Here is a 26,601-nt window from a genome sequence, read left to right on the forward strand (position 1 = left end):
ATGTTGAAGTAACTCCTCGGCGGCGCACTAGTGAGGTCGTAACGCGCCGCGCAGCCTTAACCGCCTCAGGTCGCCCCATAACCTTCATTGGGCGAAGGCCGCCGCCTCTAGGAGCCGAGATGTGCCTTCGTACACTCACCTCTGGTTCCCATCCCATGGGACCCTTAATTGAACTTTATTTTTGTTAATCTGGCAGCTAACGTAAATTATTGTGTGGATATACTGGTGTCTGTTAAATAAGAAAATAAGTATTATAAATAAATAATCTTGAGAGGCTGGGCAAACCATTACTAGACCCTAAGAAATATGAATAGTCCTATTCATTAATTATTCAGGTCATTTTGAAATTGAGTACATGGCCCAATTTTCCTCACGAAATGAAAAGAAAAAAATTATACATAATTTGTATTTCTTAGTTTTTTTTACACTACGTGCTTAATATACATTTCATGGAATATACATAATAACATTTCTAGATTTCTATTATATTTTTCAAAGAATAAGCTGCGTAATGAACAACGATAAATTTAATTACGACTGAAACTGTTTTTGTTATTTTAGAATCTAAATCTATATAATTAATACGTGAAGCAAAAACTTTGTATCCCTTTTTACGAAAATTGCGCAGACGGAGGAGTATGAAATTTTCCACACTTATAGAGAATTTAAAGAAGAAGTGCACAATGCTATTTTTTTTAATAATGCATAAGACGCATTAAATCAATAAAGAAAACATTACACACACTACATACCATGTATGTGTCGCACACACGCATGCATACTATTTATTGTCAAACTTTTGTTCTTGACGTCTGTGGTCAAATTGACAATAGATTAAATATTGTTTGTCTTTATTATTATTTTTTCTTAGTGTAGCCTTGGCGAAATTTTTGATTATAGAAGTATAAATTACAATCATAATAGTGTACAAAATTACAATTCCAATTAATTATAGTCGAATTTAGACCACTGCGGGACCTGTAGTAATCTCTAAAACAGCTTACGGTACACTTGAGTTTATGTGTCAGACATAACGTCCACGTATAGATTCCTCTGAGGTCACTGTCGGTAAGGAAATGTATTCCATTCACACCGATGTAGAACATTAAAAAAAATTGTATATGAAGGAGAATTATTTTTTTAATTAAATTCGCAAGAAAAATGTTCAAAAAACGTTATTAATATGAATCAAATAATATATGTATGATTTGACTATAGAAAAAGAGCACATACTATGCCGATCCCACATCATGAGATAGATAATGGCAAGAAATAGAATAAATGTAGTAGTAGTAATACGAATTGATACCTAATGTTTTTTAGGGTAAGAATATAAAGCACTTTACATCCAGAAAAAAAGTACCATCTCCGCGGTGTACAATTTTTTTCATGTTAATTCCAGTAATTTCGGCTATTTAAATGCGCCTTCAGCATATCTTCCTAGCATACCTTCCATGATTCTGCCGATTTCTAGTTTGAAGAGTCGGATAGCCGTTATATTATAATATATTTGGACACTAAATAATTAAAGTCCATATTGTAGCGACTACGAGCCCCGGTAGTCGCGTATCCCAAAATGGACTGCGAGCTTACCTGTCGTCCTAAAAAATATATTCACATTAATTTGATGTTTCATATTTGTCGAATTAATACGCACTGATAAGATAAGCTAGGTTTCCTAATCTCGATCGAAATTTAAATAACGACTATATTCGTTTTCAAAGGTGCTAAAATTGATGTGATCATTAAAATTGTTAATTATAAGGTGGCATTTATTTAAACAACAATTTGAAGTTAAACATACAGTGTACTGAGGTATTATATTTGAATTAAAGCTAAGCTTTTCTTGGACTAGCTTGAAAAAAATTAGGCAAACATAAATTAAACTTTATGGTATCCTGTACCTACTTAAAGCGCTTTATTCACGATCTATCTTGCTGTACGTCCCGCCAAGGCCATGCACGATGCACGATGCAAAAGTACCATGAATAGGCTTGACGTACGTCGATAATTATTGTTAATTGTTAGCTGGATTTGCACGACCAATTTTGCATCCAGCGAGCGCCCCCACCACCGCGAACGTCGTGCAGATAGACTGAATAACGCGGACGTACGTCAGAGTGGTCCTGCGTCGTGCGTGCTTGATCGTGTATAGACTTGCTGTACAGAAGATTTAACATTTAGAGCTTGTTTCGAGAGGAGACTGCACGTCAAAATGGATCGTGAAACACTTTCAAGATTTATTGAAAGATATAAGTTCCACATGTTTGTGGAATGTCTCAAGCGCAGACTATATGAATAAACAAAAAATAATAAACGTATTACAATTTTTAGGCCCATTTTAGGGGTAGCTGCAAGGATTGATAGCGTGGGTAAAAAATGATATTAATTATTTGAGTATATTCTGCACGTTTAAAAAAATCATCCAAAACCTCTTGCTATTTTTTGCCTCTCTTCTGCTGCTGCTGACAACATCAGAAGGACTCCCATTTTTGGGGTTTCGATAAAACAGCTGGCATTTTAAATAAATTAAAACCCTCTCATTTAATTCGTTCGATTTATTCTGTTCGCGCTTGATACATTCAGCACCGCGGCCTTGAGCTGACGTACAGCCGTGATGGATCGCGAATAAAACGCTAAATGCATCGTGCATCGTGCATGGCCTTGGCGGGACGTACAGCAAGATGGAACGTGAATAAGGCGCTTTACATCTATTGAAGTATACGGACGGCCTGAGGTTACAGTACGGTGTGATAGACAGCAAGCAGGTTGCAAACTACATTATGACGTGCACAATGTCGGAGACATCGAACGTTCGGACAAACTCAGAAGCGCGTGCGAACACGAGCTGCTCGCACGTAAAATTGTCATTAGTTTAATAATCAATCGAACTATTGCTGTAAAATTAGTGTACGGTAGATTTAAAGTTAATGGAAGTAAAAAATTAAGGTGAGTACTTACTGTATAACGGATAACATGAAAGTGAACGGCGTTTTTTTGTTGTTGTTTGGAAAACAGTTATGTTCGATGGGTTTTTGTCGGATCTCTTTGCTGAATCGAGAGTGTATCGCCGCATAAAAAACCAGATTTTTTTCTAATTGTACACACGCGTGGACGCTATGCGTTTGGATTCCAATTGCTATTTTCTAAGCCATGCTTTTCAATTTGTGAATAGATATCATTGTTAATGAATTTCGAATTAACTTTCTTCGTTAAGATATGTGTAATTTAAAATCGGTTACAAATATAGAAATGGATTATTAGTCTTATTGGTGTTGTTCTATCACGTCATTTCGGATCCTCTCGATCCATTCTGCGGTCACCGTTCTCGTTGAAATCGTCTGTCTCGTCTCGTCTTAACTTAACTTACAGACACAATCCACTGATTTCTCGACGAATCTTTTCAGCGAGTCATGATTTTGATCCAATGGTAGGGATTCAGCGAACCACCGCTCCGGCAAGGCTTGCTTGCTGTGTGCTTTGCAATTTGTATGCCCCTAGCTGCAAACGTAGGGAGCTGTTCCAACTCCCTACTCCTGTGTGAATTGTTTTTTTTTAATTTTTTTTTTATTGCCATTGTAGGCAGACGGGCATACGGCCCTGATGGTGAGTGGTTACCGTCGCCCATGGACTTCAGCAATGCCAGGGGCAGAGCCAAGCCGCTGCCTACCGCTAAATCGACTATGCGGTGTCCGTCTAGAATAGCGCCCACCGTGGGTACCGTAAAAGACCACTAATTGATTCAGATGGAGCGACGTACTGCGAATTCTAACCGCCATTTACCGGTAGTGAGCCCGTTAGGGTATTTTTCATTATACTACCTATTTCTGCCCCGAAGCAGACGCTTGTCCCTTTGAAGGACAGTCGCTATAAAATACAACTGAGACTTCAAGCTTAAGTATCAAAATGAAGCAGCAGTAAAGCTGTCCATGGACGCGATCACTTATCTAAGTAATAAATAAATATATCCATCGAATATTCTATTAAATAAGATAATACTATTTTAAGTTTTAATTATTATTATTATTATTATTGTCATAAGGGAGACCCCTTTCAATCGAATCAGACGGTGCGGTACTGATTTTACAATTGACTGATACTATAACTGTAGTATACTTAAATACCGGATTTGTGAAATTCATTACTTTAAAGTAATCTAATATGAAAGTTAAGCTAACCATTATGTGTTGTATTTCGTAAGTATAGATTTAGATTATCTACGGTCTGGTTTTTAGATCAAACTTACTATAAATTGGTCTTTAATAAGTTTGGTTTAGAACTATTTCCTACGCTCTGTCAGCATTATATTTGAATCGTATTTAGAAATTGGAGTTCAGTAAAAGCTTCTTTCATTGTTTAATCATGAACACAAGAATTTTCACCAGAAAACGCGCCAATCGTTTTAAAACTGTTGGAATCCTGTCTTTTAACAAGACTAAACTATTTGAATTAATTAATTTGTGAAGAGCCATGAATCTTAGTTTCAAAAAATTCTTATTATTCTATTATTAAAATTCTTGTTTTATTATTGTTGAATTTGTCCTTTACCTCATTTATGAAGCGAAAACTAGTGAAGTAAATTTTCGAAACAAAAGATTAATAAACCAAACGTAAAACATGCAAATCCAATTACTGATATACATATCAGAAATCAGATTAGTCTTTCGGCCAAGAATTCCGACGGCGCATGTGTACTGAATCCATTAGTTTTTATTCAACCTTCAGAAGGGCCGGCTAATTGCAGATTTAAATCAGAGACAAGCAAGAGTTCATTAACCATTAGTCCGTCAGTGAGTAATGCTTTTGACCTTTGGATAATGAAAACGAATTTTTTATATCAACCATAACTGTCGACTGTCTGGTCTTTTGGCCAGCATCCTAATTGTATCACTAAGCAGTCCCAACGTTTAGGTGCATTTTTTTAACGTACGGCATTCAAAAGCTCAACGCCATAAGGGTATCCATCCATACTACCTAGAATTACTGCATTCATCTTTTATTTATTTATTTTTATTGCTCAGATGGGTGGACAAGCTCACAGCCCACCTAATGTTGAGTAGTTACTGGAGCCCATAGACATCTACAACGTAAATGCGCCACCCACCTTGAGATATAAGTTCTAAGATCTCAGTATAGTTACAGTGTATTTCCAGATATATTTTTTGCCTCCTAAAATTCGGCTTTAGAATGAGATCCCCTCTTAAGGTGTTTCCCGAGCGCTATAACATGTCCTTCAAACAAGGCCTTTGGGGAGTACTGAACGGTAACCACTCACCATCAGATGGGCCGCCGTATGCTCGTCTGCGTACAAGGACAATAAAAAACAGCATCCAAACTAGGATATTATCCCGTGTTGTAGATGTCATTAGCACATAGGTATACCTAATAGAAGACACTACTGGACACCCAGATTTGGAATACAAAGATACTGACGACAATAAAACCTGCACATGGTACAACATAATCTACTCGCTCTGTTGGCTTTAGTGGCCGATGAACATCAGGTGGTCTAATGAAAAAATCTACCCGTTGAGCCTAGAAATATTAAATACCAGTTCATTTACCGTCGTCAGATTACATATCAGCAGACAATCAACATTAATTTTAGATTACTTATAATCGACGATTCTCGTACTTACGACTGCATAAAGGTCCTTGAACTCAGCTTCATGCTCGACAGGATGTTCTGGAGAACTACTAATGCAGTTTTATTACGCATCTCGAATGAGACTAACTATTAAGTAGTGTCTCGTAATTCTTTTTCCTTGAAACGTACGAATTCTAATTAATTTTTTAAAGGGCCAGTTCTATTTGCGATACTTTGATTTATTATACTATTGACTTGCTTGAAGCTTGATAGCTTGAAGTTCCTCGTTTGGATTGGGAAAATGAGACGTTTAAAGGTAACCACTTAACACCAAGTGGGCCATGGGTTCGGAGTAGCGGCTACAACACTAAATAGTTCTGTTGGAATAATTTTACGATGGTCATGTAGTTCATTGGGATATCGTTTTTATTAGGATTAAGAATGGCCGAGCCCAAAAAACTTTCGGTGAAAATAGTAGTCTGTAAGCTATGTATAATTAATTTAACATATTTAATATAATGTAAAATACTTTCATATAAGGAAAAATAGGTATTTAAAAATATGTGCATTCGTTTTTTCGTGATACACACGGCCAATTTCCGATTAGAATTATTATCAAGATTTCCAATTAATTATGTATTTATCTATGAACTTTAGTTGATGGTGATATTAAAAATAATTTATCGACCATCGTGAATTGTGAGTCGTATACGAACATACAACAGTAACTTACTCGTTAGGCTCAAATCTGAGCACGCAGGTACTGTTGTTTTAATATATGCACATATCATTGATGCTAACCCTAGATTGACTTCGAAATTCCTCTTCGACCCAGGTAAAGGGGCAAAGCAAAGTCGCCCTCGCCCAAAATATGTCCTATCGGGTCCTCCCGATCTACTCTTGGTGCTTTTAGACACTTCAGACACCAGTCACCGTTCTCATTAAGTTCGACGTGCAACCTAGCCCATAGATATAACCCACTGAATTTCTTGCCGTATCTCCTCAGTGGATCACGATTGAAATCCGGTGGTAAATTAAGCGAAGCATTGCTCTTTGTGGGATAAGTGTTAGCAAGTTCTCCCAGGTTGACCTACCCACCAGACAAGGCGTAGCTGTAATAGCCTCTTATGCTAATAGCGATTACGTGGGGAAAAAAGCTATTTAGGAAAGTACTGTTCGTGTTAATGGCTTGAAAAATGTCTTTAAACTGCCTACCTTTGCAGCAAAATAACGTTTATTTTGTTCATTATAAAAAAAAGGGTGCGTGTACTTATGTACGCGCGTATGAAATTATACTTTATTTTTATTAAATTTATTTCTTTTTTTTTATTTAAATTTTAATCAATTTGAAAAAAAAAAAACGATTAAACAACAGCCTCAAACACGCATATTGGACATCCCTTTTCTTGACATCGCATAAAAGTTCACCTGCGGCTATATTCAGACTCGCCAAGTTACGTTGGTCCATAGAGTTACTTAGGTACTTATTAACTCCATGCGTTGGTCGTATTGTAATGAGCGATTTACTGAGCAACTTCATTCTGTTAATTTTGTGTCACGGTGCGCGCGCATCGTAAAATTTCACTTTCATCAATTTTTCATAACGCGCCTAAAGAAGTATAGGTAACTTCAAAAATACCTCCAACAACACAATAAATAATACCCTTTGACTCGTCATATAATTCTGCATTAATTACTAGGGAATCTTTTTTATTGTCATTTTGTACATATTAGAATATGTTCCTTTGTAACGACTTCTTATTCATGACTGTTTTATGATCCTGTGTAAATAATACATATATATATTTTTTATTGCTTAAATGGGTGGACGAGCTCACAGCCCACCTGATTTTAAGTGGTTACTGGAGCCTATGGACATCTACAACGTAAATGCGCCACCGACCTTGAGATATAAGTTCTAAGATCTCAGTATAGTTACATTTAGTATAGTTAATAGTTTAATTTGTTGTATCATCATCAAAGTTTACCATAATTCGTTGTTGTGCAAACTACCTTGATGTTCGTTTAGCAATACGAAACTAATTGTTGGTTACCAATGACATTTTAAGACTCGGTTCTTTGTCCTCAAATGTTAGAAACGTACAATATAAAACCAAAGACATTTTTGGTAGATGTAAAATTTTTACACACAGATTATTTGTTCAAAATACCTAATAAATAAATGAAATCGCCTGAAATTGTAAAGTTGTCATGGATTTAATGTCTTGTGTAATACGTGCTTCTGCTCATACATAAAACGCGAGGATTTCTCACACACTATTTTTGTTCTGTGAAACTTAAAATTATTTATACACTTCATATATAATTTCGCGTACCTCTCTGTACACTGTGTCAGTTGTTGTCATTGTTGTTAAAATTAAATTCTTTAATAAAGTTTGTTTTTCTAGTTTTTGAACTGCAATAACATACTTTAAACCTTTAGGTATCAGATTTTTCTAAAAGGTGTAAAAATAACGAGTAAAGTTAATAGTTATACGAGAATACTCTTACAACGTATTTTATACAACGCGGAACCAATCCATCGTTTTTTTTATTACTTAGATGGGTGGACGGGCTCACGGCCCACCTAGTGCTAAGTGGTTACCGGAGCCCATAGACATCTACAAAGTAAGTGCGCCGCCCACCTTGGGATAAAAGTATAGTTACAACGGCTGCCTCACCCTTCGAGCCGAAACGCATTACTGCTTCACGGCAGAAATAGGCAGGGCGGTGGTACCTAAACGTGCGGATTCACAAGAGGTCCTACTACCAGTAATTACGCAAATTATAATGTTGCGGGTTTGGTTTTTATTGCACGATGTTATTCCTTCACTGCGGAAGTCAATCGTGAGCATTTGTTAAGTACGTATTTCATTAGAAAAATTGGTACTCGCCTGTGGGATTCGAACACCGATGCATCGCTACATACCTAGATACCATGAATGCGCCGGACGTCTTATCCTTTATGTCACGACGACTTCCTATTGTAGAAAGATTATGTATTATGTAATATAACTGCAATTCTGCGTCCTTGCATCGAGTGATGCTAAAAACCTCGGTAATGCCGAGGTCCTATGCAATGCAATAAATCCTATGGACGATCAAAATAAACGATTTTTTTCAAGAAGGCGCTTTCAAATCTTCATAGCTCATGACTTTCCACATAAGATATCCAGTTTCACCAATGAGAAAAACCGGTTAGAGACTTCAGTTTGCAAAATAAGCCAGGAGACTAAAAATTATACCCTGTTGAAGGAAGGACTTATTCACTCTCTGCAGACAATAAACCGGTTTAACGACTAGGTACATACTTAGTAAATTAGCATGAACGGCAGCATCCGTTTGAAGATAAAAAAAAGAATTATCGGCTTTAAATTCAAACAAATATTTATCGATAAACTGATCATCTAATTACAAAGGAAGTGAATTCTTATTAAATACGTGTTTGCAATCAGGATGATCAATCGCCGAAGGTCGATGACGAATCAATTTTATTGGTCAATTGTTTCATTGCACTGCCGGCTGTAATGTCATAATTTCTATTCAATTTATTTTGGCATACATCTTTTTGCAGTAATCGGCTAGACGAGCTCTCATTTCGAGTGCTATTTGGTTATGATTATATCTAAGTTTTACAGTGTATTCTATTGTTTTTATTGTTATTTTGATTATGGTGTTATTCGTCGACATTTAAATATTGTGTTAACTATTAAACATTATTCAAACACTTTACATTTCATTTAATTGGTTAGCGGAGCCCGAGCCGACGAGAATGTGAATAGTGTTCATTATCAGATAATATGAGGTGGAAATCTAACAATACTGTAATAGACAACGCGAATAATCTATTCAGAAACAACGACGGTGAGACGCAAGGCAATAAATAACCCCTTTCACCTGAATTGGGGACGAAAAACGGGAATAATTTGGGGCGATAATTAAGAAGAGGATACTGCAACTACTATGGATTGAGAGAATATAGTATGGAGTAAGCTAGATATAATTGAAGTCGCGTATCTCCTGACGAAACCAGACAGCCTGCTATCGACATTTTGATATCAATGATTATGAATTGTCATTTCAACGCTAATGTATGATGGATTTATTTCTGACATTATTTTTAATTGATTGATATTTAAAAACCAGTAACCATTAAATCATCTATAGCAAATTTAATGCACAGTTTTTATTTTTTTATTTTATTTTTATCGGTTTTCACAAATCGTAGTAATTATTAAGACTACTTTTAAAAGGAAACATCGGAAAAATGTTCAGTCATTTTAATCAATTCATCAAAGCATATAATTTTTGTATTGAATTAATATGACAACTAAGTTTCTATTCGAGAAATCATTAGTTGTTCGTGACCACGAGAACTATAAAGTGCTATTAATCATCGGAACTAATCAAACGAAAATAGGAAAAGCAATAATAAATCGTAAAAATGACTTTAATTATAACGAAAGCCAAAAAATTGTTCAAGCTTCAAATTGTTGTGCAAGCTTCAACAATATATTTAATAAAAATAACTAAATTACAGAAAAATATCAATTCTCGGAAAATATCGAAACTCGTATTCTTTATTCCTTATACCAAAGTAGTCAAAACTCGGGCTCTTACCCTATACCAAACTAGCCAAAATGGTTACTCTAACCTAACTTATTATATCATATTAAAATACATTTTATTACAACAGAAATAATGCCGCGATTCAAGAACATATTAGTGACGGGCGGAGCCGGATACATAGGAAGTCATTGCGTAGTCACACTGCTGGAAGCCGGTCATGAGGTCATTGCAATTGACAACTTCACTAACTCGGTAGAAGACGAAGACGGATCCCCAGCTTTACAGAGAGCTGAAAAAATCACGGGAAAGAAGATCACGTTTTACAAGGCTGATTTACTTGATAAACCACAAATCAATGCTATTTTCGACAAGGTAAGTTATCTACGGCACATGTCATTCGGGAGTTTATTAATCTTTGCATTCATAATTTAATTAGTACGGAACAATAATACAGTAATGCTTTTAAATGTTTTTGGCTATTTAAACTAAAACCATAAAGTAATATCCCGTTCTAAATTGACAAAAGTCATTTGAAGGAAGTCGATACAATATTTGTATTATATTTATTGTTGCATCAGCCTAAACCTCTTAAAAATACGTTACATGTGTACTTTCTTAGCATCCTGTGGACTGCGTGATCCATTTTGCGGCACTCAAAGCAGTTGGGGAATCGATGCAGCAACCCTTATTATACTACCAGAACAACCTGCTTGGGATGCTCAACTTATTGGAGGTGGGTCATTTAAGTACCATTTAAATAAAGAATGTTGATATAGAGATTTTATGATTGTTCAAATATTCATTATGAACTCTTATCATATATATTTTATTCAACAATGTTTTTATTCTTTTTGTTTTGAATAGTTCTAACTCATACCGTACATCACATACAAATTAAACAGGTCGGCATATTAAAATATCAACTACATTTATACAAAATAGTTTACAAATTAAACATATTATTTGTTCATTATAGTTTCATTAAATAATTTTTAAATCATAACAACTATATACCATTCTGCACATGATATCTCTTTGTAAGTACATAAATTTGAATATACTGGAAACAGAAGTAGGTTTTTTATTGTGTTGTCTCAGAAAACAAGAAAACAATGATATTCCGATTGAATCGATAGCCGATATTGATAAAATCTCAGTTGATAATACTCCATAAAATCAGCTCGGTTCCTTCAACGGGTTTTAAAATTTCATACAAAGACTAATAATAAAATGTTAAAACAAAAACGATTAAATATAAAACCGAATAAACAATTATTAATTCCATTATTTTTTAATCCTGTTGATACTGATCAAGGTATTAAGAGCGAAGTTATGATGTTAATAATTTTTTTATCGGTCTTCGACGCGTCTATAAATTTTGAAGTAATCGGACATCTTGAAGACGGTGAAAATTACTTTCAAAGATTCCTTAATATACAAAAAACAAAACATACGTCCGTACAAAGCTAACGAAAGCGTCTTAAAACGAAGACTTCGTTGGTGTACCCAAAGAAAAATAACCAATAAAAATGCACGAGGCTAAATCTGTGGTTTGCTATTTGTTGTTCGTATTCGTGAGATATTATACTCCGAACATATAAAAGTAAAACACACCAATTATAATAGCCGGCAAACTTCTTGAGCATTTGTTGACGTAGTGGGGGTAAGTTTGCGCATGGTACACTCACGTGCAAAAACATTATTTATTCTGCGTCATAATGCAATTAAATTATTAAAATCAACATATGTATTTTTTTATATATTTATTAGAACATCAACAAAAAATGTAGGTTAATAATTGTAATAATTTAATCTTGGGGTAAAATAGATATTCCTTCTATTAAGTCAAAACTAGAGCTGTTGCCAGGTCTTGGTTCAGTTGAAGCGAAGCTGGTATTTGTATATTTTTTTTTCGTTATCATAATCTTGACCATCATCATCATCACTGTTTTCATCACCCGAGTCGCTATCATCGTGATTAGTCGACATAGAGCTCATCGGTGTAGTTTACAACTCGGTCGATTCGGTCTTCTTTTTTGTCTATAATTAATTATTTTTTGAAGATATTCGATTCGTAGTAATCGAATGTTACTTTTTTCAATTACCAGCTTCCGATTATTTTCTGTTCTTTTTTTTCATCTAAAGCCTAGCTCTTTCATAATACGTCGTAAGCTTCATTCCGAGCCATTAAAATTTATATCTTCTTTAAAATTTTCGAAGCCTTTCTACGGTACGGAGTTTCGCTGCTTGTTATGTAGTTATTATGATTACATCTTTTTATTACAGATTGAACGAAATTATCCATTCCGGTAACTTTCTTCTTCCCTGATCTTTTCTTACACGGAGTCCGAAACACGGCGAGCAAGCCAGAGCCTTTAGCTTCCTTAATAATGCACCTAACAGTCCTCACTGATGGTTTTGTTACTTCCGAAGTCTGTTTTAATTTTTCCATATCATTCTTCCCCTGTTTTATAATGAAGCAATATACGTCGTACACAATTTTTCTACCCTTTCTTTTGAATACTACACCGGTTTGTCGCGGCATAGTGTATGTTTTATAAAAAATCAACAAACACTCAACAAATAGCAATGGCAACAAAGTCCACAAGTAATTATAACAAATAACTCAAGATTAATAACGATAGACTTTAATAATATAATAACTTTCCACTGTACGCAAGCGTACTTTTGGGAGCAAGCGGAATGAGGGCGCGGTGCGGGACGCAAGGTTCGACTGATCTACCAATAAAGCGCTCGATACGATTTCCCCTGCCGTCGCGCCTCACCCTCACCACCAAAGTGATCTAAAATTCGGTTCTGCGCAGTCAAGGTCATTTGCTCAAGATGTTTGCCGGTTACTATACACAATATATATAATGTGTACAATATTAAAATATAACCAAAAGTAAGAAGAAAACAACGCTAGGCACTAGAAGATACGAATTAAAACTAAAATCATAGATTATACACTTAATATATTTGAGAACTAAAATGACGTTTTTACAATAAACTGAAATCGACGCGCGCGAATCTCGTTCCATGACGTCACGGGACACCTGCGCGTTCGGGAACTCCGATCGCATCCGATGACACCCGAGTGCGACCGAGTGTTGCACGCTTATAAGTCCTTAAAGGGGATTGCCCACTCTCCATAGTGTGCTAGGCCCAAGATGGACATCAAATATTACTATAAAAATGTACTGATTCAAATTCTTAAATGTATTGGATATCTAAAAAATATATTGAAATTGACGCCACTATTATAAAAAATATAATAAAAATAAAAACTCGTTTTGAGGTTAATTTTCTATATAAATAAGTGTCGGATTGTGAGATACTTCAAGAACTTTTCTTTTCTTAATGTTTAAGATGTTCCTAATGTATTTTTATCCAATAGGGTATAAAAACACAATTCTTTAAATATCTATATTTTCTTCATCTTCATACACAATTAGTATCATCTAAAAATAGCAAAGGAGAGCATATACACGGTTTTAAATCTCGGTCAGGGTAAAACCACAATTCACACAATGTTTTTTAGTCGTAGTATGAAACGTTATTGATAAAAGTAAAATAAATCGAAGAAAAATCAAAACGCATCCATTTTGTACGCAAGCACAACACCACAAGCAGCAAGCGAAGTATCAGTCAGTCAGATTAAATTCAGTGTTGTCAGTATAAAGAAAAATAATTACTTGAAATTCATATATCGATTATTTTTTTAAATAACCGATAATTGATTTATATCTTAATCTTTTTTTTACGAGTACACATTATTTTTTCTGTTTTTGTTTTAGTTGTACATATTTAAATAACAATACTAGTAAAGTTTTTTTATTGCTTAGATCGGTGGGCGAGCTCACAGCCACCCTGGTATTGCTAAGTGGTTACTCGAGCCCACATACATCTACAACGTAAATGCGCCACCCACCTTGAGATATAAGTTCTAAGGTCTCAAGTATAGTTACAAGTTAAAGTCCAATGGGTATGTCTTCGATGTTATTTTATGTGCATAAAATCCATTAAAATCGTTTGATGAATGATAATACTTAAAATGATTTATTTATATGTTTTATTTATATACTCAAAATATTTACTTCATACGTAAAAGGATTTGAAGCTGGCAATATTTTTCCCGCAAAAATAAAAATCCTTGTTTTTTCAATAGAGTTACTTTTTTTAAACTACTTATTGTAAACTATAGTGGCGCTTATTTGCAAGAAAGTAAATGCATATAAATTTATGACAAAATTAATGCACTAAGTATTTTTTCTATAATCTATTGTCCGCTTTGGGCCTAAAATGGGCCATCCCCTTTAGGTGATCTGTACTTTTCCAGATAATGCGATCACACAATTGCTACCAAATGGTGTTCTCGTCGTCATGCACAGTCTACGGCGAACCTGAACACTTGCCGATCACGGAGACTCATCCCACTGGAAGTATCACAAATGTTTACGGCAGAACGAAGTACTTCATCGAGGAAATGCTCAAAGACTTAAGCGCTGCTGATGATGTAAGTACTTACTGAAATTGCGAGTATGATTAGTGTAACTTTTTTTTTGCTTAGATGGGTAGACGAGCTCACAGCCCACCTGATGTTAAGTGGTTACTGGAGCCTATAAACATCTACAACGTAAATGCGCCACCCACCTTGAGATATAAGTTCTAAGGTCTCAGTATAGTTACAACGACCGCCTCACCCTTCAAACCGAAACGCATTACTGCTTCACGGCAGAAATAGGCAGGGCAGTGGTACCTACCGTGCGGACTCACAAGAGGTCCTCCACCAGTAATTACGCAAATTATAATTTTGCGTGTATGATTTTTATTACACGATGTTATTCCTTCACCGTGGAAGTAAATCGTAAACATTGTGTTTACGATTGTGTGTGAATGTTTGTTGGTGTAGCTCGAACTAATAGAGAAAAAAAATAACATACCTTACAAAGTTCCGGTTACTTATGTATCTTATGTGACGTAAGATATTTCGATTCACTCTTTTTGGTGTTGCGACAATTCAGCGGTGTCGGAGAACTTTAGCTTGTATCTAAATAGGCACTGTGACCGATAAAGAACCGGTCTGAATGACCCATTGTGTGACATGAATGTCAAGGTTTACAGTTTCCGTAAAATCAATTAATTATAAAAGTATGACATCAAATACATACTTTTGGAAGTATATCTTCCGTTTTTTTAGCTTTTAAATACATTCTATTTATATTCACGAAATGCAGTAAGGTAGATATCAAATAAATGATAAGATCCAAATAATTGTAATTTTAGACTTAGTTTGACTCAAAATTATATTAATTACTTTTTGTGTTTATTATTATTATTATTTTTATTGCTTGATGTTAAGTGGTTACTGGAGCCAATAGATATCTACAACGTAAATGCGTCACCCACCTTGAGATATAAGTTCTAAGATCTCAGTATAGTTACAACGGCTGCCCCACCCTTCAAAGTGAAACGCATTACCGTACTGCTTCACGACAGAAATAGGCAGAGCGGTCGGACCTACCCGTGCGGACTCACAAAACGTCCTACCACCCGTTTGCTAGCTAGTAAATTTCCCTGTGAGATAAAGATAGGTACATACATACCTAATACAAACTAAGACATATATGGATCAAAACATCTACGTCACAGTATTAATGGTACAACCATAATTTTTTGCATCATTTTTTTGTGAATGTGTGCCTTACTAAATGATAACTTACAGTTAATAATGCAATTCTTTATTTTGTTTTTTCTGTCGTAATCATGAATATTTCCACGATACTTTTAACCGGAAAAATCACTGAGTAATATTCGAGTTAAGCACCTAAACGATGAGTAACAATATCCTTTTTGTTAAGCTTATGGGGTTTTTCGATTCGTTCCGTTCATTCGCTCTCTTGATACCTTAAGCGTGGGACCTGTTTTATTTTCCATATTACATTAATTATAGCTGCAAGTCCTTATGATTTTTTTTAATGTATTCTACGTATCGAAATTAATAAAATAGCGTCGTTGTTATTTTACATATTATTCAAGTGTTAGGTAACTAATGAAACCGTTTATCTATCTCTCTTGCAAGTTGCAATCAGTGGCGATGACGTCATAAACCTCAATTGATCTTTTCCTGATACAGATCAACCGGTACTATCTATGTATATTTGTGCCACGAAACAATCATTTAATTCAATGATGTTAGTGCAAACTTTGATCTAATTCTTCAAAGGCAATGACTGCGTTTACGTCGTGCCGAGAATATTAACTCTGTTAATTCTTTACGCCAGTTTATACCGTAAACTTATATTCTACACTTCTACAGAAATGGAACATTATCTCCCTCCGGTATTTCAACCCTGTCGGTGCACATCCTTCAGGGCTGATCGGCGAAGACCCTACTAAGGAGTTCACCAACCTCATGCCATTCCTCGCGCAAGTTGCTCTCGGCAAGAAACCTGTGCTCACCGTTTTCGGAACCGACTACAACACTCCCGATGGAACTGGTAATGCTTGGAACCGCTTCATTTGCTTAGTTAATGAAAACTTTTAGGGTTTCAAATCGTTTATTACTTTAGATGTTTCAACATTCTAACAATTGGTATGCGTGACTGATGTTTAAAAATTTAAACACCTTTAATACCTATCTTTTGTTTTTTTCTTACCTTTCTGTCTGGTCTAATATCCGAAGTGATTGCTATGAATCTGGAATTTATTACGTAAATATTTTTTTAAATAATACCGTACATAGATTAATTAATATAATCCTACACTACTTACATAGGAACCTGTACCTACTTACGTAGGTATGTTAAGGTAGATATATTAAAAGGACCGAAGGCATTTACGTGCCTTTTAATTAATTAATAGTATTCTTATTCTTGTCTTGTAAGTTTTACGTACGTTAAGATATCACTTTTAATTAATTGGCAAGTAGATTGTTTTGAAACTTACCAAACCCGAAAATAATTTATTTGGGATAGGTATTTACGACATTTCTAGTTTAAAATGTATTGTAACAAGTGAAGGTGAAAATGAAACAAAATTAATCCGCTTTAAGAGCTTGTTACGATAGTCTTATTGCATGTCATAATGTAATTATGTATTGAAAAAATTTAATCTCTTTTTTCGTTATCTTTAATTTTGATTTTCCAGGTATTCGAGATTACATACACGTCATGGATTTGGCTAGCGGGCATGTAGCCGCGTTAAATTTACTCAGCCAAACCCATATCAGACTAAAGGTCAGTACGTACGTAAAAATATATATTTATATAGTATATACTCATTTTTTTTTTCATTTTCTTTCTTGTAATCTCAACCTCTAGTAAAAAAGATTACCACAAAAGTTATGTAAGAAGACTTTGATACATTGTCTATTTTTATTAGGCATACATTCACAGATTGAGTAAATTTTTTATTGCTTAGATGGGTGGACGAGCTCACAGCCCACCTAGTGTTAAGTGATTACTGGAGCCCATAGACATCTACGACGTAAATGCGCCACCCACCTTGAGATATAAGTTCTAAGGTCTCAGTATAGTTACAAAGGCTGCCCCACCCTTCAAACCGAAACGCATTACTGTTTCACGGCATAAATAGGCAGGATGGTGGTATCTACCCGTGCGGACTCAGGACATTAATCTATCAAAAATTGATTTTATTTAAGGTATCAATAAAACCTGGCAACATTGGTTTTTTTTTTCAGGTCTACAATCTGGGTACAGGCAAAGGAGTTTCAGTCAAAGAATTAGTGAACGTATTCGAAAGAGTCACAAAAGCCAAAGTGCCACTCAAGTACGTCGATCGAAGACTTGGAGACATCAGCGCCATGTGGGCGGACACCTCACTGGCTAAAGAAGAACTCGGATGGTCCACTCAATTAACTATCGAAGAGATGTGTAAGTAACAGTTATTTCTAATCGATATATTATGCATTATCTATACTAATATATAAATCTGCAGTGGTTTTTACGGATGTTCCGTTATAACTACTGAACCATGCATCCGATTGACTTGAAACTTGGTATCCATGTAGAAAATACATGTACTTACTTAATGGATAGGATAATATTTATGTGAGTCTTGGACTCCCTATACCAGTTGCGGGGGCGTTAATGATGAGAATCTTTGTGGGGGTGAGAAATAATAATGTTAATTTTAAATGCCCATCGAAGCGGACGGGTACAGCTAGTTAATTAATAATTTTAAACATTTATTATAATTAGTGAATATTTTATATAACTTTTTAGGGTTCAGTAGTGTAATGGCGTATAATCGAATCTTGTTTCGGTTAACTCATTAAGCCTTTTCCTTATAAATCTTACTAGAATTAGAAATACAAAGTTATTTATTTATTTTCAAAAAATCATGTATTAGGGTTGGTATTTCTTATAACTTAGAAAAAAAAACACATAAACGTAGAATATCGTTCTATTTTAATATCAATCGAAGGTTTTATAAAATAATATATCGGACAGACAGGTAGACAACCGCTTCTAAAGGAAAAAAAACCTTACAAAGAGTCATCGAAATTTTCAATTACTAAATATAAAAGTTCATAAAACTAGTATAGTGTGAACTCGCTAGGTTCTATTCTGACTCTCCAGTCTAACAATAAGGAGAGCCGTATTAGAATTCACTGTGCGATGTATATGTCATAAGTATACATTGAGTTCGGCTGTGTCAGTAGATATACACAAAAATACACATTAAAATATATAAATACACTGACGGACCCGACAGACGTTCTCATGAAAAAAATCATTCAAGTCGATCCAGCCGTTTAGTTGCAGTATAGATAAATAACCTAGATATCGACTGCAGCGCCATCTGATCGGCTGATTTGTTAATCTAAATTCTAAACCATCTAAGGCGCCACCCAAACGCATACAAAAAAATCATTCAAATTGGTGCAGCCGTTTAGGAGTTCAGTGATATACACACGTATAGTAGAATTATTTATATAAAGATATAATAATAAGAAAAAAAACCATTCACTCATTCATTCATATTATTACAAAAGTACATATTATGCAAGGTATGTAAAAGTACTGAACTAAGCAAAATCCGTCAGCACCTTCGAATGGTCAGTTTCAATTTAATTAGAACATAATAAATCAGTTGGACAGAAGCATATCGATAGGCGACAATTACTCGACAAAACCAAATTTTGCGTTTTGAATGTTTATCCAATCTGAACAACGTCTTCCATTGATTAATGAAAAAAAAAATGATAATGATTTTATTTTTATACTAGCTGACCCGGCAGACTTCATAGTGCCTCAATTGATAAACAAAAGACCTAAACTTCTGTATAAAATAAACTTAAAAAACAAAAGGAATCCGTCCGACGGAGGACACATCAAAGGGAAAACAAAATTGTTATTTTTATTTAATTCAGCATTTTCATATTAATCTACCTTTTAAACCATCTCTGGACTTCCACAAATAATTCAAGACCAAAATTAGCCAAATCGGTCCAGCCGTTCTCGAGTTTTACCGAGACTAACGAACAGCAATTCATTTATATATATATATAAATTAATTATATTTTATATCTTCGTACAACAGTACGTTGGTGAAATTTTTGTTCATTCACGTTCATGTCTTCTAAAGGTACGGATTTCTGGCGATGGCAGACAATGAATCCCGACGGATACCCGAAAAAGACCAAGAAAACCGAGATTGTCGTTAACGGGAAGAGTTAATTTTCCTTATTTATATATTTATTTATTTAAACTAATCTAATTTCATACAGCTATGCGATAATACTACAATATACAATAAACTTTTATTTATAAAATTTTGTGCGTAATTTATTTATTTGTACCGGCTTTTGGAATGAACTCCCCTCCACGGTGTTCCCCGAGCGCTATGACATGTCCTTCTTCAAACGAGGCTTGTGGAAAGTACTTAAGGGTAGGCAGCGGCTTGGTTCTGCACCTGGCATTGCTGAAGTCTATGGGCGACGGTGACCACTCACCATCAGGTGGGCCGTATACTCGTCTGCCTACAAGGGCAATAGAAAAAACATGTTACGAACAGACGCCTAAAATAGTCTAATATGTAGCAGTGACCATCGTTAAACAGAAGATATATGACAGAAGCCAGAATCGCGACAGTCTTCTAAAATTAGTTTGCATAATATGTATAAGTTTCAAATCACAGTATCCGGACCGTTGGTCTCCCGAACAATTCTCTTTCTTCTTTCTTCTCTTTCTTCAAATATCTTCTCTTTCGTCGATTCCTCCAAACTCTTTCCATCTCTCCTTCACTCCGAGCTACAAGTATTAAAAAAATGTAGGTACATCGAAACATTCAAGTCGATTAAATCTTTCGTCAAAAACATTTGGTTGATGACTAAAATAATTACGTACCTACTTAATAGAATATTACATACAGTAAAGGCAAATTGAATTGCATATGGTTGTCGCTCTATTTTAAATTTAAAATAGATATATCTCGACATTAGACGCAAAACATATTTATGTATGTTCTGTATTGCAACTCTAAAATTACATTTTATACAAAAGTACTATTTAAATGCGACAATTTTCTCGATAAAATCTCTAGAGCTATTGGTAGGGCGGATTGTGAGCCCGCACGGGTAGGTACCACTATCTTGTCTATTTCTGTCGTGGAGTAGTAATCGGTTTAAAGCAGGGGTTCCCAAACTTATTTTGTCTACTGCCCATTTTGAGAATAAATAATTTTTAAACCACACTATAGCGAGAGCTTAGTCTGTGTCTAAGAGTCCTCCTAGATGAAATTACAAAACGCCTCCCATGCCTCAACACAACGCCCCTTTTTTTTCTGGATCTCTTACCGCCCCCTTTAGGCCTGCAGCGACCACAAGGGGCGTGATCGCCCACTTTGGGAAAGACTGCTTTAAAGGTTGATTATAGGCAGCTAATTGTACTAAAAAAATAAGACGTAAAAATGAGACAAAATTCATCTCTCAAGCTGGATGGCGGCATTTACGTTATTGACGTCATTGGGCTCTAGTGACCTCTTAACACCAGGTGGGCCGTGAATCTACCCATATAATAAGCAATAAAAAAATCTAAAAATATAGGAGACGACAGGGAAATACGCTAAAATATAGACCAGACTCTGCTTGAAAGTGATTTCTAAAAAAATACCTCCCATTACTACGGCTCTGATGTCGATGTATTTTTTTTTTACATTTAAGGGATTAACTAGATATCAATAATTATAAAAAAAAAAATGAAACAAATAATATAATAACATTGTAAATATGAATGCATTTACATGTCCACCGTCTCGTACAAGGATATGTGTTGCCATTTCAACGGCTCGTAACCGACGCTCGTCGTGTTCGGTAACAAGTATCGCGCGAATAATTCTAATATCCGCGGCTGCTCCTTGTTTATGTACGGCTTGAGCAGATCTGGAAATGTACGAGTCATTACGAAAGGCAAGACGAACGCGCTATTAAATCATTATTAGTTAGTCATCGTCGTCGTGGCCTAAAGGATAAGACGTCCGGTGCAATCGTATATAGCGATGCACCGGTGTTCGAAACCCGCAGACGGGTACCAATTTTTCTAAAGAAATACGTACTTAACAAATGTTCATGATTGACTTCCACGGTGAAGGAATAACATCGTGTAATAAAAATCAAACGCGCAAATTATAATTTGCGTAATTACTGGTGGTAGGACCTCTTGTGAGTCCGCGCGGGTAGGTACCACCACCCTGCCTATTTCTGCCGTGAAGCAGTAATGCGTTTCGGTTTGAAGGGTGGGGCAGTCGTTGTAACTGTACTGAGAGTACCTTAGAACTTATATCTCAAGGTGGGTGGCGCATTTAAGTTGTAGATGTCTTGACGTTTAAAATACAATCATAATAGTGTACAAACTTACAATTCCAATTAATTAAAGTCGAATTTCGACTACTGCGGAACCTCTAGTGTATAATAATATGCCAAAAGCTAATTAAGGCTGATTGGTATATATACTCACCCAACAACGGAGGTTTGTGAGAATGCAGGGCGCTCGGAATGCTGACTATTAACTGACCGTCCGGTATGGGTGCAACGCTACCGACTTTACCTATGATCAGCATTTCGTAGGGCTGTTTCGTGGAGCCCGTTCCGAAGGGGCAGATTGGCGACAGGTCCACCGCCACCTTCAACCAGTGCCACGAGGCGACGTACCGCACGCCCCAGTTGCGGAATATCAAGTTCTTGACCGCCTGTATGTTTGCAGGGGAATTCGTACACCAGACGGCCACGAGACAATTCGATGATAAAAGATTTGACAACGGTATCGCTGCTATGTCCTCATTGTACATCATCTCGTAACTGAAAAGATTTTTTTTTTTAAACACACCACGTTAACTGTTTCCGTGGTAAGTTCGTAAAGAACTTGTGTTACAGGTACCAGATAACGGAAATAAATGTAATATTTTTATTATACACATACATATATTTAATATACATCCATAACCCTGAAAAGACATTTTTATATTTATCATACAAATATCCTCCCTTGGCGGGATTCGAATACGCGACCACCTTGTGTAGTGACCATGTCACTTACCACTACACCAGATGGGCGTTGGTTCGCTGAGTAAAATTATTTCGAAAAAGCTCTTAGGATTACTCTTAGTATAGACCAATAATGGCTACTAAGGTTTACAAAAAAAAAAAACAATAAAGATTATTTTAACATTATTTCAAACCCGTTATACGTTACACTAAACAACAAGGAAGTCTGTATCAAAAAATATTGGCTAAACATTATTTAATCAAAATCATATCAGGATTATACAATTCAATTGTAAATTATACTTAGGCATCAGAGGTATTAAACTGCAATTACTATTAACAAAAACAATAATGGCTCCGAGCCATTATTGTTATTATTATTAAGACTTTTTTTTTATGGCTCGAGTCTCTTCTTTGACGAATGAGTCTGCCAATGTCAGGTAGATAGAATATCAGTGATATAGATAGATAATAGCAGATGAGATGAATGAGAACGGGAGAAAAATTTGTAAATATTTTTACAGTTTAATGTTATTGCGGGAAATAAAATAAGCTAATTCATTTACAACTTTAGGATTAGGGAATGTTAAGAGATAGTTCATATTAACTGGGAACGGGATGTTAGTGTTAGTTAGTAAACAATATAGTGGTGGGCATTCATCATTAAGAGCGCATTTCAGAAAGATATGATCTAAAGTACCGATAGATTTACCGCAACTACACATAGGAGAAGGTTTAATTTTTAGCTTAAATAAGAATTGTGGTGAGCAAAAGTGACCCAATCGAAGCCTGATAAGTACACTAGTTATTTGCTTGTTGAATTTTTATTAAGACTTTAGTAGTAGTACATAGTAATAAGTTTAATATTATCATTTTATATTACTATTAAAGAATTAGTATTAATAAATCAACAACTCTATTCTCTACAATACTCTTCTCATATAGAGCCATGGCCATGAGACACAATCAAATTCACAAATGCAAATAGAAAATTGGCTTATTTGATAGTGGTTAAGATAGTAGAAAACCGAAATGTTCCAATTTGAAGGTTTGGGCAACCGTAATGTAAGGATTGGACATCACATTTTAAGGTGATCCACATAAATCCGCACATCTATGGGCTGCGGAAACTATTCAAAGGGTAGGTCGTAGAACGTCCACAGTTACAGTATAAAAAAGTGACATTATTTATTGCCAATTTAATTTGTTTTACATTTTTTGAAAACTTTTTTCGTTCAGATATCAAAAAGTGTTTTTTATTTAATTATCATCATCGTAAACATGTGCTTGTCGGTTAGGTATCATACAATAGAAAGATACTACACCTTAGCTGTTCATTGGCATTTTTCAATCTTCTGATATATCTATTCCACCATGGAGGATCAGCGATCACAAGATCAAATATACCACTGTCAAGTTTATGACATTCTTCATTTACAGAGCCATAATAAAACCTTAAATGTAAAAAAAAAAAAAATTACTGTATTTGAGTGATAAAGTTTAGTATATGAATATGTGTCTTTTCACAAGTTAATTTAAACTAGACGATGACAGTATCATAGTGTAGACAGTAAGTGCTCACAAAAATTGAGGATGCTTCTGTAAAGGATGGTTTCCAAGGTGGTCAACGACTTCAGTCAGATATTTTTATCAATAATGAGATTTGGGCTTTTACAACCCATACAGCAGATTGTGAGTGAATAATTGCTTAAGAACAGAGACCCCTTTTTTCGGTAATGGTTGCATCACCTACGCATAATCGCGAATGGAGTCTTCTTAATCATCATAGTAGACAGCGACATTGATTCTTACACCTTCTCAATATTAGGAAAATGTTTCGTTAAAGCTATCTCAAATTCCAAAAAAAAATCTTATATTTTACTGTGGATTTGTGTTTTAAAAATACCTCCATTTAAATTTAAGCTCCATTGTAGATGTCATTGACACCATTTCTAAATGAGATAATGAGTAAATAAAATGACTATTCAAAAAGTTATGATATTAAAATGTATTTATTTATATATTTACTGACTGCTTAATCCTTGTCCATGTATTCAAATTTGATACAAAGTTTTATAAACATTTAGCAAATAAAATAATTTATTATAATAAAGATTATAGCTGTAAGTTATATAAGTAATTAATATATTTTGTTTCGTGGCAAAGTGGCATTCTTAAACTACTAGCGTATTGAGAATGAGTTAAATAAAATAAATTATATTATTTGAAAATACAAACCATACAACCTTGAATTTGGTGGTATCAGAAAGTATTCATTTTGTATTTTACATTTTAACGGTATGTCGGACGTGCTACCACCGTTTATACTGTGATGATCAAAAATTGTTGACTGAAATAATGATGCCGAAAAGTCTCTTACTGACGATGTATCCAAAATATTGTATTTTTGTGAAATTCTCTCTTTTATCGAATTTGGCACTTTTGCTATAAATTCTTCATACATTCTTTTAATCTTGGAAGTCTGAAATGATTATATTATTATTTTAAATTGAACATCATCAGAACGAGATACTGAATTATATAGTATAAGTTATTTACTCACTTTGTGAGTATAGCTTTGAGAGTACTGGGATTATCCTTGTTAGATGTTAAGCAAAACGATACCTTCTTTCTTTTATCCAAGTAACATATATTTTTTAAAAATAATCACCATGGTGGTGCTAATATGCCCCTAGTCTTTCATGTCTTTGGGATGGATGTCTATGCTAATATTATAAATGTACTAATATTATACAAGTGTTTGTTTGTCCTTCTTTCACATCAAACGGAAGCAACTGATTGACATTTTCTTTAAAAGTGCTAATATCAGTTCAGGAGCGTGAGCTAAGCTACCTATTACATTAAAATAACATCTCATTCAAAGCATCTCAAACAGAATATATTTTACTCATGGGGGCACATGATTTCCAAACATAAACTTCTCAATCCACCTAAACTATTATATATACTATATCTTCCTTCTTCAATTTGTTGCATGGATATTAAATGAACAATTCCAAAGCCCGACTGTTGTTACCAAGACAAAATTGACACTGTGATATCTATGGATTCTAATAAGTACTTAACTCAGCCAATCTCTAGACATGGTGTCAGTTTCAATCACTGCTTAAAGGCTATCAATCCCATCAAAAGAAAAGCATTACTGCTCCGCAATAGAAATAGACAGGCTGGTTGTATTTCCCTTTACAGGTTAATAATTTACCAATAGTAAAATGCCCTAAGTCATAAATTATCATTTACGGAAATGAATTACTAAAATCTGGTAAATATTTTTAACGAATAGCAATAACTACTTTGAACAGCTAAATTTGTTACATAAAAACAAGAGTAATTATATTTATAAACCAATATCATCATCATCATTCCATCATTCCTTCCTATTACCCTCTGCTGGGGTGTAGGGCTGGAATCAAATTTTTCCATTTACATCGGTTTTGAGCAGTCTGTATAAACCAATATAATAAACAGATTTTTTTAAAGTAAAATCATCATTGGAAAAACATTAATTGAGTTAATAACATTTTAGTTACCTCTATACTTAATTCCTCGTAAACTTTTTTTCGTTTCCTAGTACGAACTTCAGAAGTAATCGAAAAGAGTTTGGCTGATAACGTATACGATTGGTAATTTTCTTCAAATAAAACATCCTTATATAATTTAGCTATAAATTCCCAGTGATCTATTAAACAACAGTTTCCTTGTTTAATTACTAAACTCATTATTTTTCTTCTTTTATTTGATACACAATTCAAAAAATGCGTTTCTTATTAGGAGGTATTTACACTCAATTTTCTTTTTATTTTTGTAATGTGTCTAATCTATGCTCCATACACATTCCCTTTTTTTATGGGATTTTATGACCTAGTAGACTAAGACCTTTAGGTCAAGTCTTATTTTAATTTTAATGAAAACTTTT

General features: G+C 34.7%; 2 protein-coding genes across 4 annotated transcripts; one reads left to right on the top strand and one right to left on the bottom strand.

Moving 5' to 3' along the window:
* Window positions 1-2,745: 2,745 nt before the first annotated feature.
* On the top strand, window positions 2,746-19,955 carry LOC101746316 (UDP-glucose 4-epimerase). 2 transcript variants are annotated; one of them, XM_038017689.2, is made up of 8 exons: window positions 2,746-2,949; window positions 10,284-10,528; window positions 10,776-10,889; window positions 14,496-14,672; window positions 16,476-16,656; window positions 17,306-17,394; window positions 17,859-18,051; window positions 19,769-19,955. In XM_038017689.2, the coding sequence occupies exons 2-8, from the start codon at window positions 10,289-10,291 to the stop codon at window positions 19,858-19,860; spliced, it is 1,086 nt and encodes a 361-aa protein (XP_037873617.1). In that variant the 5' UTR covers window positions 2,746-2,949; window positions 10,284-10,288; the 3' UTR covers window positions 19,861-19,955. The 2 variants fall into 2 exon arrangements, with proteins under 2 accessions (XP_037873617.1, XP_062529930.1); XM_062673946.1 differs by lacking the exon at window positions 2,746-2,949 and adding an exon at window positions 4,663-4,790.
* Window positions 18,568-26,601, bottom strand: LOC101738021 (N(6)-adenine-specific methyltransferase METTL4). 2 transcript variants are annotated; one of them, XM_038017691.2, is made up of 6 exons: window positions 26,216-26,601; window positions 24,911-25,146; window positions 23,990-24,118; window positions 22,138-22,478; window positions 21,402-21,563; window positions 18,568-20,433 (listed from the first exon to the last, which is right to left on the bottom strand). In XM_038017691.2, the coding sequence occupies exons 1-5, from the start codon at window positions 26,402-26,404 to the stop codon at window positions 21,421-21,423; spliced, it is 1,038 nt and encodes a 345-aa protein (XP_037873619.1). In that variant the 5' UTR covers window positions 26,405-26,601; the 3' UTR covers window positions 18,568-20,433; window positions 21,402-21,420. The 2 variants fall into 2 exon arrangements, with proteins under 2 accessions (XP_037873619.1, XP_037873618.1); XM_038017690.2 differs by having other exon boundaries at window positions 21,425-21,563; window positions 26,216-26,593.

This window comes from Bombyx mori, chromosome 19, assembly GCF_030269925.1.
Source record: "Bombyx mori chromosome 19, ASM3026992v2".
Classification (NCBI taxonomy): domain Eukaryota; kingdom Metazoa; phylum Arthropoda; class Insecta; order Lepidoptera; family Bombycidae; genus Bombyx; species Bombyx mori.

What these genes read in the sequence shown, in the direction of transcription:
- LOC101746316 (XM_038017689.2), top strand. Translation starts at nt 10,289, where the DNA reads ATGCCGCGATTCAAGAACATATTAGTGACGGGCGGAGCCGGATACATA. An exon ending in GGATGCTCAACTTATTGGAG is followed by an intron (nt 10,890 to 14,495) that starts GTGGGTCATTTA and finishes GTACTTTTCCAG; the next exon opens with ATAATGCGATCACACAATTG. An exon ending in ACTTAAGCGCTGCTGATGAT is followed by an intron (nt 14,673 to 16,475) that starts GTAAGTACTTAC and finishes ACACTTCTACAG; the next exon opens with AAATGGAACATTATCTCCCT.
- LOC101738021 (XM_038017690.2), bottom strand. Translation starts at nt 26,404, where the DNA reads ATGAGTTTAGTAATTAAACAAGGAAACTGTTGTTTAATAGATCACTGG. An exon ending in ACGAGGAATTAAGTATAGAG is followed by an intron (nt 25,147 to 26,215) that starts GTAACTAAAATG and finishes TAATCATTTCAG; the next exon opens with ACTTCCAAGATTAAAAGAAT. An exon ending in AATGCCAATGAACAGCTAAG is followed by an intron (nt 22,479 to 23,989) that starts GTGTAGTATCTT and finishes AAATCTTTTCAG; the next exon opens with TTACGAGATGATGTACAATG.